The sequence below is a fragment of the Canis lupus genome, chromosome X, assembly GCF_011100685.1.
Source record: "Canis lupus familiaris isolate Mischka breed German Shepherd chromosome X, alternate assembly UU_Cfam_GSD_1.0, whole genome shotgun sequence".
Taxonomy (NCBI): Eukaryota; Metazoa; Chordata; class Mammalia; order Carnivora; family Canidae; genus Canis; species Canis lupus.
In genome coordinates, this window is record NC_049260.1 from 101,929,307 (window position 1) to 101,944,481 (window position 15,175).

The window sequence follows — 15,175 nt, forward strand, 5'->3', positions numbered from 1 at the left end:
TTTTTTTTTTTTTTTTTTTTTTTTTTTTTTTTTTTTTAGTCAGGAGTATCCTAAATCACGAATTCATCTTAGTGGAAGACTGGATATGTCATCCATGAATATAAGCTAACTGTTTTTGAAATCCTCTAGCATTTTCCATTTATATCACTTCTTGGAATAATTATATCCATATTCTTAAAACAGAACTCTCTTTTGTCTTCAAGGTGCCAAGAGGCTTTCCCCCTTCCAGAAGGTTTAGAAGTTGCTTTTCTCCCTTTTTAATTTTTTAAACTCAACCATGTCCCTACTAAGTATTCATTTATGCCACCTGAAGAGATATCATTATTTTAAGCCACCTTCTACCAACTTCTTGATTGGCCTCAGGCTCCCATAGCTGGGTAACATGACTGGACTTCCACATGTCCCATGGGCCACATGGTGGTACTGTCTAGCAGTAACCAGCAGTGCCAGGCTGGGCTGGTGTGTCATGTCCCATCCCCCAACCCTAGCATGCTAGTTCATTGGAGGGACAATGATAATGACACAGACTTCAATTGAGATGAAAAAAACTCAAAAGAGATTCATGAGTACAGCTAGTAAGAAACCAGACAGATTCCATAGCAGGGCTCTGCCTCACAGACTAGGAGCACGGAATGGTGTTCTTTAAAATACTCTACCTCTAAGTCTCCCTAATAGCTCAGTGCAATCAATCCGCCAACAAGTGCTGTGGGTCTAACAAATGAAGAACAAGAGAAAATAGGAGTTAATTTTGTTAGGAAAACATAACTAACATATGAAACAGCTAGAGAAGAAGATAAGACCAATAATCAAGTGTTAGGAGGGTGATTCAGACTCTAAAGACTATAAGTGGTCAGAGAAGAGCTCTCGTGGGAAGCTGATGGCTGCTTAAAACTGCTCCTATGGCAGCTGTTAAGGGTGGCTTTAAGAAAGAGCTGTGCTTGGAACAGCAGAAAGGGCCCAAGGTTAGAGCCCTACGATGGCCCTTGTCCCACATAATAGTAATAAGCCTTTACTATAAGTCTTCACTCATATGGACAGTTTTCTGTTCTCTTACATACTACTTACCTTTAAAGCATAGTAAACATGTAGAATCACCTATAAGGCTGGCTCAAGGGTCTTCTGATGACACTCAAGAGTCTGCTTATAGGGAAAAAGTTTCCTTGAACACTAAAAACATAATTTAAAATCAGCCTCCAGATTGACTGCTATGTGAAGGTCAGAGGAAGATGCATAAGCCTATTTTGCTCCAGTAGTAATGGGGAAAATTAACCAAACAGGGACATTTTCAATTCTGAGGCAATGAGCCATCCTCTCACTGAGGAGGGCCAAAATCTCTATCTAGGCAAACTTGTTAGGTAGTTGCTAAATCACAGTGATAATAGCAAATTTCACTTTCAATTATAACAAAAACAACAAATTTCAAGTATATCAAATAACAAATTTCAGTTATAATGTACTCCTGCTCAAAAACTTAGAACAAATCCCTGCTGCTTATTATATGAATCCCCAAACCCCACAAGCCAGTATTCTAAGGCCTTCCATTAACTGGCCTTATCTAATCATCATCATAAGGTTCTTGCGTTCTCATTGCTCCATTCCAGAAATATCCCCCTAATTATCCTGAATTCACTAGCTTCTTGCTATTGCAAAAGGCATAAGGTGTCTCTTTTGTTCTTAAACACAATACCAGCTCAGGCATCTCTGAGGAAGAAGATTTAGGAAGTCTCTTCTCTCCCTCGATAAACATCTCAACTGATGTCAGCATGCTGGGGGACATCCCTGTTCTTTGGGCTCACTTTTCCCAAAATAGATCACTATACTAAATTAAGACTCGTTCTCAAAAGATGGAAGGGGTGCCTGGGTGGCACAGTCCATTAAGCCTTCAACTCTTGGATTTCAGCTCAGGTCAGTATCTCAGGGTCCTGGGATCGAGCCCCACATGAGGCTCCATGCTCAGCATAGAGTCTGCTTGAGACTCTCTCTCTCTCACCCTCTGCCTCTCCCACTTATATCCTCTCTTTCTCTAAAGTAAATAAATAAATTTTTTTTAAAAAGATGGGAGATGCATTCAATAGAGACTGACAGTGTGAAACGCATTACCACAAAAGGTAGTAGAGGCTGAAAATATATAGATAAATTCTGAATGACAGAACTGCAAAGGAAGGAAAGCATACTGTTCAGAAGACATAACCCAACCCTTCTCCAGGGAACGTGCTTTATCAGGAAGTTGAACTTAGCTACACACTATAACAGATTGATATCAGAGAGGCAACTGTGACTTTCTAAAACTGCCTTTGGTTAGCCAAGTCATACACAGAATCTTGAGCTAGGTAAAGTACAAGACAGAATCTCCACAGAAAAATTTTCCAGAGAATGTTTTCTTGGTTAGAGATCATAATAAAGTCACTTTTTCCTCTTCCCAATCTCATCTAAGTAACTTCAGGAACCTGGACCTTGGTACTACAGACACAAACATTCTGCTGTGTCAGTTTGGCTTTGGTCTACATAACTGTGTTTCTTTAAACCTGGTAACTTTGTGTTGTCAGATTGCCTTTTCTCTCCCACATATCTGCAGGGATATGGTGCTCTTCTCATCAGGATTAGGATCACCTGCATGGTAATGAGGTAGGGAACACACACTGCTTAATTTTTCTCCAAGCCATCCTCATTGGGGCAGCAGGGACTATGAGTAGCCACAGAGGTGATGATCTGTCCTAAGTCACAAAGCTTCCTTTCTAGGTTCACACTTAAAGATGGGCTTCTCTGTTCCTGCAAGGCTACCAGAATGCCATGCCAGAATGCTATTAGTTTTCTACAAAGATGCCTTCATTTCCTAGGAGCATGAGCTGGGGAGGCCCAAATAACCTAGATGCCACTAGGAAACACAATCACTAGCTAGAAAGAACCCAGAATATGCTGGTCTAGCATTTGGCACTATGTTCGCTTTAATAAATCTAAATGTCTTCAGGATTTCACACCCAAAAGGTAATAATGAGATGAAAAGCAGTGTCATACAGAGGCATTGGCTGGCTGACTAATCTGATAAAGGGACCTCTCTTCTGTGGGCCTAGTTTCCTCACCTGCACAAGGATGGAGATAGTCTCCAAGGCCCCTTCTAGTTCTACCATTCTATGATTCTGTGAGTCAAGATTGTTATATTTTAAGTGTATCCAGAATGTATGAATTCAGTTACATTTATTGACCACCTACTCTGTTAGGTCTGGTAGAGGGCACTATTGGGGCTACATAGACATAAAAGATAGTCCCTGACATTGAAAGAGCTCAAAGTGTAATTATCATAGAACTTAGAAATCTAAGAACTGTCCTATGATGATGTGTTAAATGAGCAGTATGTACAACTAGTCTTACAAATGCAGAAGTTACTGGAAAGGTTTCATGAAGGAAGACTCAAGAAGGGACTTGAAACAGAGGTAGAATTTGGATAGGCTAGGAGTGGGTCAATTACTAGGCAGCACTACAAGGCTTTTTTCAGTTTATCCAATTCAATGACTCCTCTGCACATCAAAAGCACCTGTGAAGGTCAGTCCAACAAGGTCTGATAGTACCTTGATACAATTTCCTCTACACACAGCACAAGGAGGCATAAGCACTGATCATTGACACAAACTGCTTTTGTGTCAAGAGGGGGTCAAGAGTCACACAGTCATCCTTGCCACAAGAAAAGTCTGGGTACCTTGACCCCACCAGTAATCTGGTCATAAAATTAAAAGAAACAGCTAGGAAGCCAACTCTAGAAGACAGTGAATGTGTTCCTTCCTCCAAGCTTTATCAGGAAGTTGACTTTGACCAAATACCACAATAGTCTTTGAGTAGCTGGACATCTCACAGTTGTCAGCGTCATTCCACTAGAATGTCCTGACATTACCAGCCAAGCTAGTGGCAACGTGTTCATGCAAGCTAGACAGGGTTTGGGCAGAAAAGACCGAGAATGGTTCATGTGGTCAAAGCTGAAACTGGCACACGCACTCACATCTAAATACCTCACCCTAAAAATAAATTAGAAAATCCTCTTTTATTTTTATTTATGTTTTTAGGAAATCTTTTTTTAAAGCACTGCATAATTTTCATGTTGCTTTTAAAGTCAATACATTTAACATAGATATAATTACATTTAAATATGGAATATATTTAAATACAGCTATCTACTGGTAATCTATCCTTCCCTTTTCAGGGTGTGTATTTGAATCTTCCAGACAAACATAATGGTTATACAGAATTTCAGACTCTCAGGGGTGCATGAGGCTTAGTGATAATCTAGTCCAATTTCCCATTCCCAGCAAGAATTCACTTTGTGACAGCAGCCCTGAGAGATGGCCACCCAGTATCTTTGGAAACACTTATAACAATACAGAGCTAACTAGCTCCTAAAGAGACAAACTTTTCTCATTTTATGTATTCAACCTACTCTCTGTCCACTCAAAATTATAGGTCCCTCCTCTGAGAAGTCGAAACGTGTGAAGGCAAAATCCAAAAACAAAAAGATACCACTGGCACTACTAACATTGCATGTTTTCATCAAGGGGTGCCCGCGTGCCTGACCAGATTCCTCAAGCCATCTGGCTGACCCAGGGCTGTGCCGTGGGCAGCTATAAATCAACTTGCACTTGTTCCTAAGCACCTGCTGCAGGCAAGACCCTATTATGGAAATGCAGGTCCAGATGTGCAGCAAGATCTCGACTTCCCCAAGGCAAAAGTGCAGCAGTCAGAGGATGTGCAATCCACACCCCTAGACAATTTGAGGATGAAAACAGACAGCCCTCTGTCACTGGTGGTTCAGATGCCATCACCTGCCTAAAGACAGGAGATTAGATCAGCTGATTTCCTGACGTCTTCCTAAGCTTTAATACTAACCAAGGGGCCCACATTCTGCCCCCCAAGTCCTACCCCCACACTGTGTGGTTGGTAGTGAATTATACTCCAAAGGAAAAGGTCGACCAGAAAGAGATTTCATGCTTCAGAGGCATGCTGCTGTCCTTTGTACAGCTTGTCACTGGCTAGTCATAAGGCAGCCACCACCTAGAGTCTCTGTGTGTCTATATATGACAGACCCAGGCAAACACATATGCGCACACATACAAACACACACGCATGTGCACAAACAGATTTCACTACCCTCAATAAAAAGGATTTATCGCCAGGGTCCTCTCTCCTTTGGTTAGATTTATGCTTTCCCATTCCACTCATTCGCTAACCTGTTAACTTCCTTCTTTCTTCCCCTCTCCATTCTCCTTCCCCCAGCCCTACCCTCAAACATAATTATTCTATCTGAGTGGCTCTGTTGATTAAGCACTGGACTCTTGATTGATTGATTGATTGATTGACTCAGGTCATGATCTCAGGGCTATGGGATCAAGCCCTGTGTTGGGCTTCACACTCAGCATAGAGTCAGCTTGTCCCTCTTGCTCTGCTCTTCACCCAGCTTTCTCTCTCTCTCTCTCTCAAATAAATAAAGAAATAAAATCTTTTTTTAAAAAATTGCTCTATCACACAGACAGCTGGAACTCATGGCAGTTCACAAACAACCTCACCCCTCATATCTGAGGGCAAAGCACAAGAAGTAACTTGGGGGGGAAAGTCATTTTAGTAGAAAATTCAACCTGCCTCCGTCAAACAGTAACTTGGCTAATTATAAGCTTCATCCCACAGGCAGTTTTGCTCAGAGGCCTTTGGGGCCCAAGTGGGACAGATCCGAATCAGACTCTGTCTGGCTCCCAGATACAAAGAGGGCCAAATGCCAAACAGCTCCAAATTTCAAATTCCCCTGGACAGCCAAACCAGAGGTTGCCTGGGCCCAGAATTACCAGATCACTCAGGGCCTGGAAACAAATCTCATCTCTGTTTTAAATGGTTCCAACCACAAAAATTTAACTCTAGGATGGAAGGGTGTGGTGGCAAAAAGAGCTAGTGTTTCAGCAGGGGAAAGACTGAAAGAGAGGGAGAATGACAGAGAGTAGAGTTCGGCTCTGCACTTCAAAAAGAAGCAAGGCAGGAATAAAGAAAAAAAACCTTGAAGAGTGACAGGGGAAACATTTTTTTTAACAGTACACATATGCCTGCCTGACTGCACATGCTCTCACATGGACCACACACAAGTACACACACAGACACACACACACACACTCCACCATAAACCTCAGACTGGGAAGCAACTAAGAAGCCATCACCAACCTGACTTTGCCAAATACTTCACAAAGTCGGCAGCAACAGCAGCAGCAAAAGTGCCTTTGACAAAGATCCTCTCTGACCTTCCTTTCCTAGCCCTGTTATAAACTGCCCCCCTCCCCCTGCTGTTATCCAAGCCAGCTGCAACCATCAAAAAGTCTGGCAAAGCAGCCTTAAAAAATCACTCTTGATGCACCGGGAAGGCCTGGAGCCCTCACAGAAGAAGGGCAAAAATGAGCTCCAGGAGAGCAAAGCTCATTTTAATTACCCACAAAGGCTGGCTGAGGAGCCCCTTCCTCCCTCTCATGGCCACGCCCCAGCATGGGAGCTCCATTTCCAGGTCACTCTAGTATATGAACTATAGCAGGCTCATACCAGGTGTGGCTTACAGTCTGTACACACACCTCTTGGCTCCCCGGGGCTCTCATAATAATCTCAAAATTAGCATTGCTCCCATCCCTCAAGTATATAGCATTCTCAGCACACCCAGTAGTCATGCCATAGTACCCTAGAATCCAACTGGCCACCTCCCTAGAGCAGTGACCTATACAGGATTCAAACAGTGACTCTAGTACTAGCTATTACATCACAGAAAAAAAAAATAACTCCAAGGCTGGTATCAGGCTCACAGAGAATACGGAGTTGTTTATGTTGAGTGATCTTGAGTGAAACTCACATTTAATAAGCACATATGTGCCACACATTCAGCGAGTTTGTAGCACATTTGAGGCTGAAACTGGTCTGCAGGTCCCCAGTAATTAGCTTTTCAATTTAATAGCTAGCAGAGAGCTGAGCCCTAAGGAAATAGGACCCAGAGTAACAGAATAGGTGAGTTTTGTGGTACAGAGTAATGACCATGAGGGCTACCCTTAGGCCCAGATGGGGTGGGGAAGAGGGATTCTGTCACTAAGTGCCTAAGGAGACCACTGAAAAGGAGAGGCTAATAACAAAGAAATTCCTTTTTTCCCAAATGTGCCAGGGATAGTCCCAAATCAGTGCTATAAAATTGGGGTCAAAGGTCTTGGCCTTTTTAGGAAGCATGGACTCTGCTATAAGCACAAAGAAATGAATTCAGTCAGCATGATCTAAGGACATTGCTCAAGAGGATAGTGCCATCCAAGGACCATCCACAAACTTCCCAGAAAGAGAGTTCTTCCCCTAGACCCAAAGTAACCATAATCAGGCAACTCTATTCAATGGAAACTCACTCGAAGGCGAAGAAGAGTGTACATGTCCCCAGGATGAGGAAGAGGGTCAAATAGAAGATGCCCTTTTGCCGGGCCATCATGACTCGCCCATCACAGCAGAAGGTGTTCCTGCCTGGGAGCTTCTCCCATTTCCGTGTCACCTTCTTTCTCACCACCATCACAGACATGACTGGAATTCCTGGTCCAAAATGGGCTTTGTGATTACAAGAGGGAAGAAACAGAAGCTGAGCCCAGGTTCGAAATCACGATGCCTGCTATTGCTGCCGCAGGGTCAAACATCATCAAAAGTCCAATTTCTAGGCCTAAGAAAAAGCACAAAAGGTAAAAAAAATGAGGCAGGAACAAGAAAATGCAGTTCAATCCTCCTTTCCCAGAGGTGGAAAGATGAGCACTGCCTGAAGGGGTAGGGGTAGGGAAGTGGGAAAAGTTTATTTCTAATCTGTGTTAGCAAAGGAGAAAAGGTTAAAGGTCCTCAAAAAAAAGAGGGGGGCTAGCATACCTTCTTAAATAAATCCCTATGCTTCCAATATAATACTGATGATTTGATCATCATAGAACTTTGGAACTAGAAGGGATTTTATGGGTGATAACCCCAATTACTTTATTTTGGAAGTGAGTAAAGTTAAGACCAAAGAGAGGAAGTAACTTGTCCAGGGTCACACAGCTGCAAAGCTAAGCCAAGAAAATACGTCTGCTGACTTCCAGTTCAGGGCACTTTCCACTATACCACTGTTCTATAATCATCAGTAAGAGGACTCTAAAAACAATAGTAGAGTTTGTGTCCCTAAGGAGCTATTCCCTCCCCTCCTCCACTTCACCTTCTTTCTTCAATTAGCCACTCAAATATGAATCACACCCGGGAACAAATCACCCTCTGGCAGGGCTAGGAGGTTCTGGACACTCTGTACACATATCCAGGTTGTATTTACTCAAAACAGATTTCCCCTAATCAAACCCTCTGTAACTTCCTGAGTCCGGGAAATGAATCAATCTTGACAGTCTAGCCTAACATTTGTGGGAATCTTAATGAAACCACATCACAGACCCATAGGTGAAAGGCTGACTTAAGCAGGAGAGGTTCTGGAATGGTTAGGGGTGGGGGTGGGGGTGGTGGAGTGGACATGGCAGCAGCTAAGAAAAGTCATAAAGGTGCTTGCTTTCTGGGACATTTCATAAGTGCCATCCCTACTCGGCATCCTGAACCCCCCCCCCCCCCCCCCCCCCCCCCCCGGCCCAGCCTTTTTCAGCCACTGCCCACCTTCTCCTCTCAGGTGTGGTGCTGTGGCCTCTATTTACTGACACCACATGCCCCACGCTGGCAAGAATGAGGTGGAAGCCTGCAGACTGCCTGACTGATGAGAAACAACCAACCCAAAATCATTCCGGGCTGGAGAGGGCAAGGGTCCAAATAGAGACCAGGAGATGAGCAGGGAAATGAGAAAGCAAGAAGGCTTGGCCAAGGGGAGGGAGCACCAGAGGTGCAGAGAACACTTCCTTTGTGTAAAACTAACCTGGAAAACAATCTCCTCCAGATAAACCGGCCCAGCGGGGGAAGAGAGACCAGGAAGGGGAGCCGGGCCCTGGGAGAACAAAGATCAAAATCCGTCGAGAGCCAGCGACCGGCTCACCAGCCGGGAACCGGAGGCCCGAGTCCGGGGCGGGCGGCGGGCGGCGGGCGGCGGGCGCGGCCTCGGGAGGCCAGCCCTGCCTCCGCCACGCAGCGGACCACCGCCCCAGGCAGGTTGGGACGCGCGCCACCTCCACACGCTCGTACACACTCACACACGCCCCGCCACGTGTAGTCACCCGCGGCCAGGGGCTCGGCGGCTGCCCAGATGAGAAGGGCAGCTGCCGACGTCCGCACGGCCCGGAGCAGCGAAGGGGCTGGCAGCCCACCATGCGGCCGAGCCCAGGAGACCCCAACCCCCACCCCTCGTTACCTGAACCCGGGAGACCGAACTCGGCCGGGACTGAGGGCAGGAAGTGGACCGTCCCAGGGGACCACGTCAGCTGCCAGAGGTGGCAGCGACTTCTCCTTCCCAGCCCGGAGGCTGCCTCCTCCTGACAAGGGGCCCCAATGGTCGGGGCCCTAAACCAGCTGTGGCAACCGCCCACCGCTGGCCGAATGGAACGCTCCTCACGTCACCAGGTCGTTCCAGTAGTTGCTCGCCCGCCATTGGCTGCTCGGCCTCAGCGCCTCCGCCCCTGCCACCCCTGCCCCAAACTACCATTGGCTATCCCGAATGCCACTCGACGCTGCCTCCGCCCCACTCCCCCACCCATCTCCCGGCTTCGTGCCCACCTGCCAAGCCACTGCCAGCCTCCCTTTGGGGTCCGAGCGCCAATGTGAGAAGCGTCGCTTTCTACTGTTAGAGTTACACAGAGACGGAGGTTAAGGGTAGTGCAGATGGGACAAGGAGGGATGGGCTACCAACCTCCCCCCGCCACACACACACGGTGAGACACTGAAGCAACACTGGCTCATAGATCCGGGTGCTCACCCCATACTAGGTCCGCCCTGGGCCCCTTTGGCCCTACGTGCATGAAATCAACTTGCGATTTTACTCTTTATCAGCATAAAAACAAGTCCTCTGCCTCCCAAGTCCCATTCAGTAGTTTAGGGACCTCACCTCTGTCCCAGTCACCCTGGCCTGCATCTCTAAGGTTTCCGGAACAAAACAAACAAACATAAAAAGGAACTTGAAAGGGAGAACTGTCCCCAGGAACATGCAATCATTTTGCAGCACTGAAAACAAATAATTGATGGTGATGAAGTTACAGAAACTCTACTGACAGGACTTAAATTCTTCCAGTTCGGTAATGAGGTAAGATTGCCAAGAAGGTTGCAAATTACTGTTCGCTTTGGAGAGCTTTAGATAACTGGAGGGGGGCGGGGATACAAGGCAGAATCCCCACCCACCAACCACATTGATTCTTTCCTTCGGCCTCTCCCTTCTGCAGCTACAGCCACAATGAGCCACTGCTGATCCCAGTGAGCCTCATCCTTTGGAAGTTCGAGGTGGGTGTGGGAAAAACAGTTGAGAACCAGGGCATCACTATTATACAGCGGACTTTAAAAGATACCATATCTGCTTCTACTAGTATAGTTCCTTACTTCCAAATATAAGGGGAAATATGAGAAAGGGCTGAAAGTGGCCTCTCCTTACCCGTCACACTGCTGGGGACAGTGCCTAGGTTGCCAGCCATTTTCCTGAGCTTGAATAAAGTTTCTCTAGAGTGAGAATATTTGCAATTAATATGCAGGAGACTGCCAAAGCTCTTCCCAAGACAATTTTTGTGTGTGTTAGTTGAAGGACCACATACATGGTCAGAAACTATTTCTCCTTTATAGTATTTGGGTCCCACATGATATGAAGAAAAAAACTATGTAATGATAATTACATTTGACACTTTCATGGCACCACCCTTCAATCAAAAATTTAAAAGGATTGAAAAATCACTAGGTAATTCTCTTATGAGAGAGATGTGTTATAATTAATTTTAGGGTAAAGTATGTCTTTATAAAGCTTCTATTGTTCCTTAGCACTCATACTGATTATAATCATTGCTTTATTCCCTATAACCTGCATGATTGGTAGTATCATTGTCTCCAATTCTACCCTCTTTGAATCCTGGAGGGTGCTGGTATTGCATACACTTGGTATGGAACAGAGAAGAACTTCCCTTGGCTCCATAAAACCCCTGGATTCCTCAGCTAGTGTACACAAGATGCCCTTAGGAATAGCATGTTTGTCCCAGCTGCCATCCCAGTCAAAGATAAATCTCTGCAGCTTCCAAACATACTTTGTCCATATCTCAGATGTAGGTGAAGCCCAGGGAGTCCTGGAATCAATGTGTCACAGCAACACATTTCTGGGCCCTGCCCCTCCCTGGTATGGGTCACATCCCTCCGGGATTAAGTGGCTATGTAGGTCAGGCTTGTTTTATTATTATCTGTTATTGCTTGTGTTTACCACTAAAAGAAACATGAGGAAGATTTATATGAACAAATATTCCATAGCACTTCCTTCTATGTACTTACATCAGTTTATATAACCCTGAAAGTCTTAACGCACACACACAAGTAAATTGTGACTATAAAATGAGATGGTTTCTTTTTTCTCTTCTCTTCCCAACAAACCTCCCAGATTTTATGTATCCAAATGAGCACTGGTTCCCTTCAAGGAGAGTTACAGGCACATGATGAGCACTAGAAACACCACTGCAATCACCTTCTGTTGTGTGGTATACTATACATTTTGGTATGCCTCTTTAAAGATATCTGTCTCCATATTTATGGCTCCCATGATAGTATGTGTTTGTGGATGTGTAGGGATAAAATGCTGGCCTGAGTGCTGCCAGTGGGCTGCAGCTTGCCTGTTAGTTTTGCTCCAGGTGTTTCTTCTGCAAACACCCAAAGACCCATTTAGCACTGCATGTAAGAACAGACCCCCCCAAATCAGCCTTCATCCTGCATTCTAGCTCATGATGACCCTTTTCGTTTGCTCCATCTTCTCAAGTTCCAACCCTCCTCCCCACCCTTGTGTCCCTTCCCACTCCACCTACCTGACCTGCACTCCTTTCCCAACTCTTTGGCTATAAATTAATATATATTTGTACCATGAATTGATGAGTAAAAGAAAGAACCATGAGACACTCTGCCCACACATAACCAACTAGCTCTTAGGCAGCAGCTATTTCCCTGAGGCCTGGGCTGCTATCACTGACATAGAAGAGGCAGAATGGTGTGTATAGCAGAAGGCACAAAAGCTTTATGGCCAAATAGACCTGGATTCAAATTTTGGCTCTTAGTAGCTTATATAAACTTCTGTAAAATAGAGCTAATACCTATTTCATGGAATTATAAAGGAGATTAGAGATAATATGCAAGAAACGTCTGGCACATAGGAGAAACACAATCAACACTATATGTTATGATGATGACTATATGTAACTGCTTTACTATATGCAACTACACCCCATCTCCCTCCTTTATCTACACTGCTGACTAAGGGTAGAAAGGTCAGAAGAAGGAAACCCATTCTTCACTTTGTTGAACCTGTGTCATCCATGTACCCTCATATTTTCAGAGCCTCTAAATTTGTCACTGAAGTTAATCCTTATCTGCCTGACCTCTTGGTTTCCCAATCCCAGGGGCACCCTAGTCCCTGATTAGGAAAAGCTTGGGCAGTAATCTTGTTCTGGCCTAATGGCTGCTCTATAGCACCATTGTCTCAAGTGAATCCTCAACATTGCCATCATATCCATTTCAACAGGTGAGTGATCAATGGAATCTCTTTCATTACATACCTCCTGTATTCATAGCACTGTGCTGGGATTGTCGGCTCCTGTCAGACACTGAAAAACACCTGGAAGATACCACTGCATGAAAGCCAAACATACAGAAAGCCCTCATCCCCAGAAAATGCCTGGAGTGGCAGGGAGGGTGATATTACAATGCAACTGAACTCAAACCGAGCCTCTGTTTCTATCACTGATACCTGTCTGCTCCTGCTGGTTCTCAATTTTGTTTCATCTCTGAACTGTGGATTTCTGACTCCAGCCTGAATGGTTTTAGGTGCTATGCTTGAACCCTCAACACTAGCCCTAAGACTACTCTCGCACCAAGAAAGACCACTTATTAAGAACTCATAAGAGCCAGGAACTAAGCTAGGTGCTTTAAGACTAACCTAGGTTCCTAGGTTCCTATCTAGGTTCCTTAGATATCTAAACTTGATATCTAGGTGAGAGCATCTGATACTGACCCGGCACAACCCTGGTCTCTGACTCTGCCCAGCCTTATCATTCCAGGAGCTGACCTCGAGGGATTGTGTAGCCCAAAATATAAACTGGCTTATCAGTCAATCATTAAGTATGTACTGAGCACCCACAGTCCTCCCAGCCTATACTAAGCACTATAGGAAATACCAAAGAAGTATATGACATGATCCCAGGCTCTAAGGAACTTGAAATATTCAAAGACAGAAAAGAACAGCTCATGTGAAGTCATTAAATATAAATAAAAAACAGTGCAGAGTCCAGTTCTCAACTATGCACAGCAGAGCCTCCAACCTTTTAAGGAAAGCTTGCCTCAAAAGTTTGTACCCTCTCAAATACTGTTAGTAGAAGAGTAAATTAGCTATTTTTTTCAGTAGGGCTATTTAGGAGTATCAATGTTTTTACATTTCATAGCCATTGACCCAACAAACGTACTTCTATCAAGAAATAACACAGGGGGGACGCCTGGGTGGCTCAGTGGTTGAGCGTCTGCCTTTGGCTCAGGGCATAATCCTGGAGTCCCGGGATCGAGTCCCACATCTGGCTCCCTGCAGGGAGCCTGCTTCTTCCTCTGCCTGTGTCTCTGCCTCTCTCTGTGTGTGTCTCTCATAAATAAATAAATAAAATATTTTTTAAAAGAGAGACAGAAAAAAAAAAAAAAGAGAGACAGAAATAACACAGGGGTGCCTGGGCGGCTCAGTCAGTTAAACACCTGCCTTCAGTTCAAGTCATAATCTCAGTGTCCTGGGATCAAGCCCCATGTCAGGCTCCCTGCTTGGTGGGGAAGTCTGCTTCTCCCTCTCCTGCTCACCAACCCCCACTCATTCTCTCTCTCTCACTCTCTCTCTCTCTCAAATAAATAAAAAATCTTAAAAAAGAAATACTAGTGCCAAAGTCCAAAGATATATGTTCCAAATGTTTACTATAGCATTGCTTGTAATTGCAAAAGTTAGCAAACAAAAAATTCTTTATTGTATAGCAGTACTATGCAGCTATTAAAAATAATGAGATATAGCATATATACAGAAAAGAACAGACCATTGCCTTGCTGTATGTGTATATATTTTAATCAAATTATACATTAAAATCTAAGTATTGAAAAAATAAAAATAAAATAAAATCTAAGTATCGGGGCACCTGAGTGGCTCAGTCAGTTAAGTATCTGACTCTTGATTTCGGCTCAGGCCATGACCTCAGGGTAGTGGGATCGAGCGCCACATAGGGTGCCATGCTAACCATGAGATTCTCTCTATCCTCCTACTCCTCCCCCACTCAAAAAAATTAAAATTAAAAGAATTAAGTATCTATGTGCTGATACGCAAATATGCCTAATATATTAAGTTTAAAAACCCATTATCTAAATGTTTATAAAATCCAACTCCTATCAAACAAAAGAATTTATCTTGTGTATATGTATATGATTTTGTATATGCATATTTTTAAAGTATGGAAGGATATTTACTAAACATTAGTCACTTCTGGGGAGTGAGAGTGGTGAACAAACTTTTAAGTTTTATTTTATACACTTTAATGTCTGAATTAATTACGAGAAACATAATTTTAGAACTTAAAAATTAAGATTTAAAAAGGTATTTTAATAAGGCTCTGTATTTGTTCAATATGTCAGAATGACCACATGCATTTATCTGCTCTCCCTCCTAAGACACCATTAGAATTATAGTGAAGGGATTTAAAAGGTATAAGCACATACCAAAGAAAAGGGGCATCAGATGACAATATATGTAAAAAATGAAGGGAAAGGTGTTGACAGAATACACAGAACTAAGGCTGATTTGGGAGCTGATCAGCTCAGGAAAAATGCCATACAGAACATAGGAGGACTCCAGGAAAAAGGGCAATCAGCAAAAGCGATGATATGATTAAGAGCTAGGAAAATTAAGGATACAATAAAGGCACAGAATGCAAGAAATAAATCCAAAAGGAGCAGTAAAGAAATCCCAGGGAAAACAAAAGCTGTACAAGAAGTCCATGGGTCAAACATGAAG

The 15,175-nt window shown here is 44.0% G+C and overlaps 1 protein-coding gene across 4 annotated transcripts in view; it reads right to left on the reverse strand.

Moving 5' to 3' along the window:
* The window catches only part of ZDHHC9 (zinc finger DHHC-type palmitoyltransferase 9), an 85,542-nt gene that overhangs the window by 24,496 nt on the left and 45,871 nt on the right, over positions 1 to 15,175 (reverse strand). The window contains exons 1-3 of one of the 4 annotated variants that reach the window (XM_038588274.1): positions 9,332 to 9,545; positions 8,903 to 8,971; positions 7,392 to 7,693 (exon numbers count right to left, since the gene is read on the reverse strand). In XM_038588274.1, coding sequence (XP_038444202.1) covers positions 7,392 to 7,558 — 167 coding nt within the window. In that variant the 5' untranslated portion in view covers positions 7,559 to 7,693; positions 8,903 to 8,971; positions 9,332 to 9,545. Of the gene's footprint in view, positions 1 to 7,391; positions 7,694 to 8,902; positions 8,972 to 9,331; positions 9,546 to 15,175 lie in introns of those variants that run through there. The other 3 variants (XM_038588275.1, XM_038588276.1, XM_038588273.1) reach the window with 3 other exon arrangements.